At 39.7% G+C, this 3,176-nt stretch overlaps 1 protein-coding gene across 1 annotated transcript; it reads left to right on the plus strand.

Moving 5' to 3' along the window:
- The first annotated feature begins 1,028 nt into the window (after window positions 1–1,028).
- Window positions 1,029–1,967, plus strand: LOC146405128 (olfactory receptor 5AP2-like). Its single transcript, XM_085011633.1, has one exon. It carries the CDS (start codon window positions 1,029–1,031, stop codon window positions 1,965–1,967), a length of 939 nt encoding a protein of 312 aa, XP_084867759.1.
- The last annotated feature ends 1,209 nt before the right edge of the window (window positions 1,968–3,176 follow it).

The raw sequence follows: 3,176 nt of genomic DNA on the forward strand, positions 1-3,176 counted from the left end.
AGTCAGAGAAAAGAAGAGGAATAAACAAAGACTGAGAAGAAGCAGACCCTACAGTAGGAGGAAACCTCAGACTCTGGTGTCCTGGGTGATAAGATAAAAGAGTTTTTCAAGGTGTAGTTAGCAATGAACTCTGCTAAATGTTATTGATAGATCAAAAAGAGGAGGACTGAGAACTGACCACTGAATTCGGCAACGTAAAGACCCCCGATGACTTTGATAGGAGCAATTTCTGTGGAGTGATGGAGTGAAAGCTTGATTAGACTGGGTTTAGCAGAAAACAGAAGAAACAGAACTGTATACAGCAAGTGTATTCAGTTGTATATACATTTCACTGCCAAGGGGAATACAAAGAAATTAGATGATCATGAAGTCAGGAATAAGGGAGGAGGAGATAAAGGCTGGGAGGGAGAGTAGGATATAGATGAATGGGGTTGATTATGAAAGACCACACACACACACACACACACACACACACACACACACACACACACACACACACACACACATTTAACTGCTACGTCTGTGACATATGGAAGTTCCTAGGCCAGGGGTCAAATCGGAGCTGCAGCTGAGGCCACAGCCACAGCAGCATTGGATCTGAGCCACATGTGCGACCTATTCCATAGCTTGTGCCAATGCCATGTCCTTAACACACTGAGTAAGTACGGGGATCAAACCCACATCCTCACAGAGACAATGCTGGGTCCTTATCCCACCGAGCCACCATAGAAACTCCTAAATATTCATTTTTAAATAAATAAGTTTACTGAGTTTACTTAAGAAATCTGTTTTTTTTTTTTTTTCTGTTGCTGTTTTGCAGAAAAATAAATAAATAAATAAATAAATAAATAAATAAATAAATAAATAAATAAAGAGGTTTCATACACACATTCCTAGGCCATCTTGGAAGCGATCTTACTTAGAGCAGAAAAAGAACTGTTTGATTTTCTTGGTGCTTTTTTGTATAATTTATTTCCTTGGGTTCTGTCTTATCTCCGCAAGTGAATCATCCATTCTGAGACAAAGGTATGAACAACCATTCATCAGTGACTGAATTCATTCTCCTGGGATTTAGCGATCATCCAGAGCTCCAGTGTCTTCTTTTCACGGTATTTCTAGTCATCTATATGATCACTGTGTTTGGAAATCTTGGCATGATCCTAATAATCAAGATGGACTCACGTCTCCACACGCCAATGTACTTTTTCCTCAGTAATTTGTCCCTCATTGACTTCTGTTATTCTTCTGTCATTACCCCTAATATGCTGGTGAATTTCTGGGTGAAGAACCCCATCATTTCATTTAATGGGTGTGCCACTCAATTCTTCTTTTTTGGTTCTTTTGCTGGCATCGAGGGCTTCCTGTTGACCGTGATGGCCTACGACCGTTATGTGGCCATCTGTAAGCCTCTTCTTTACACGGTCACTATGTCCCCCTATCTTAATGTCCTGCTGGTGTTGGCCACGTATCTTGCAGGCTTTATAAATGCTGCCATTCACACTGGCCTTACCTTCCAACTGTCATTCTGCCATTCCAATGTCATCCACCACTTTTTCTGTGACACGCCACCGCTCCTGCAACTCTCTTGTTCTGACACACGTGTCAATGAAGTTGTCATTTTTGCTTTTGCCAGTTTTAACGAACTGAGTTGCCTTCTGACTGTTCTCATGTCATATCTCTACATCCTCACTGCGATCGTGAGGATCAGTTCTGCTGAGGGGAGGCGCAAAGCCTTCTCCACCTGTGCTTCCCACTTGGTGGGGGTCACCATCTTCTTTGGCACAATCCTGTTCATGTACCTGCGCCCCAGCTCCAGTTATGCGATGGACCAAGACAAAGTGGTGTCCGTGTTTTACACGGCGGTCATCCCCATGTTAAATCCTCTTATCTACAGTCTGAGAAACAAAGAGGTTAAAACGTCCTTAGGTAAAATTTTTAAAACAACCTCTTTTCGCTTCTGTATTTAGAATTATTAAAGCCTGGGGTTTTAGGACTCTGGGGGAACTTAGAAATGACAAAATCCACCTGCATTTACTCGGGCTCCGTGTCATTCTGTTACGAAGTTCTGATAGTGGAATTTGACCAAATATCTCAGACATCCTGGAGAATACTGTTGCTCTGTATAAATCCCACTTACTCCATAGAACTTATATACTTGAAAATAAAGAAATATCTCATTTCAGCTCCCTGCTTGGAGGCATAAAACCCAATATAGGCATACCTTGGAGATACTCTGTGTTCAATTCCAGATCATAACAACAAAGTAAGCATCATAATACAGCAAGTTACACAATGGCGCATATATATATATATATGTATATATATATATAGTGTATATATATATATAGTGTATATGTGTGTGTATGGTATGTATATATAAGATATATATATGGTATTATCTATTTTATATATATATGGTTTTCCAATGCATGTAGAAATTACATCCTCATTGTAATATAGTTTACTAAGTATGCAATAGCATTATGTCTAAAAACTAATATACATACCCTAATTAAAAATACTTTATTGCTAAAAAATGCTAACATCATCTGAAAATTCAAAAGTCGTAATCTTTTTGCTGGAGGAGGGCCTTTCCTCAATGTTGATGCTGACTGACCACGGTGGCAGTTGCTCAATGTTGAGTAGGAAATTTCTTAAAATGAGACAATAATGGAAGTTCCCGTCGTGGCGCAGTGGTTAACGAATCCGACTAGGAACCATGAGGTTGCAGGTTCGATCCCTGCCCTTGCTCAGTGGGTTAACGATCTGGCGTTGCCGTGAGCTGTGGTGTAGGTCACAGACGCGGTTTGGATCCTGCGTTGCTGTGGCTCTGGTATAGGCCGGTGGCTACAGCTCTGATTCGATCCCTAGCCTGGGAACCTCCATATGCCGCGGGAGCGGCCCAAGAAATGGCAAAAAGACAAAAAAAAAAAACAAAAACAAAAAAAAAACAAAAAAACACTTAAAATTAGGTAGTATATATTATTAAAGTTTTCTTCTTAAAAATTTTTTGGCTAACCCAAGTCTTTTTTTATATATTATATATTTTAGAGTCAGTTATTGATTTAAAAAATAAGCCTGCTCAAATGTTGACTGAGCTGGTGTTAAAACTATTAATCAATTTAGGAAGACTTGGCAACATAAAAATGTTGACGATTCCAATCCACAAGTGAGAA

The sequence above is a fragment of the Sus scrofa genome, chromosome 2 (genome assembly GCF_054392235.1).
Source record: "Sus scrofa isolate SSC_HxYL_T2T_F1_AM1 chromosome 2, Sscrofa_HxYL_maternal_Yorkshire_Landrace_v2.0, whole genome shotgun sequence".
In the NCBI taxonomy this organism is placed as follows: Eukaryota; Metazoa; Chordata; class Mammalia; order Artiodactyla; family Suidae; genus Sus; species Sus scrofa.

What these genes read in the sequence shown, in the direction of transcription:
- LOC146405128 (XM_085011633.1), top strand. Translation starts at nt 1,029, where the DNA reads ATGAACAACCATTCATCAGTGACTGAATTCATTCTCCTGGGATTTAGC.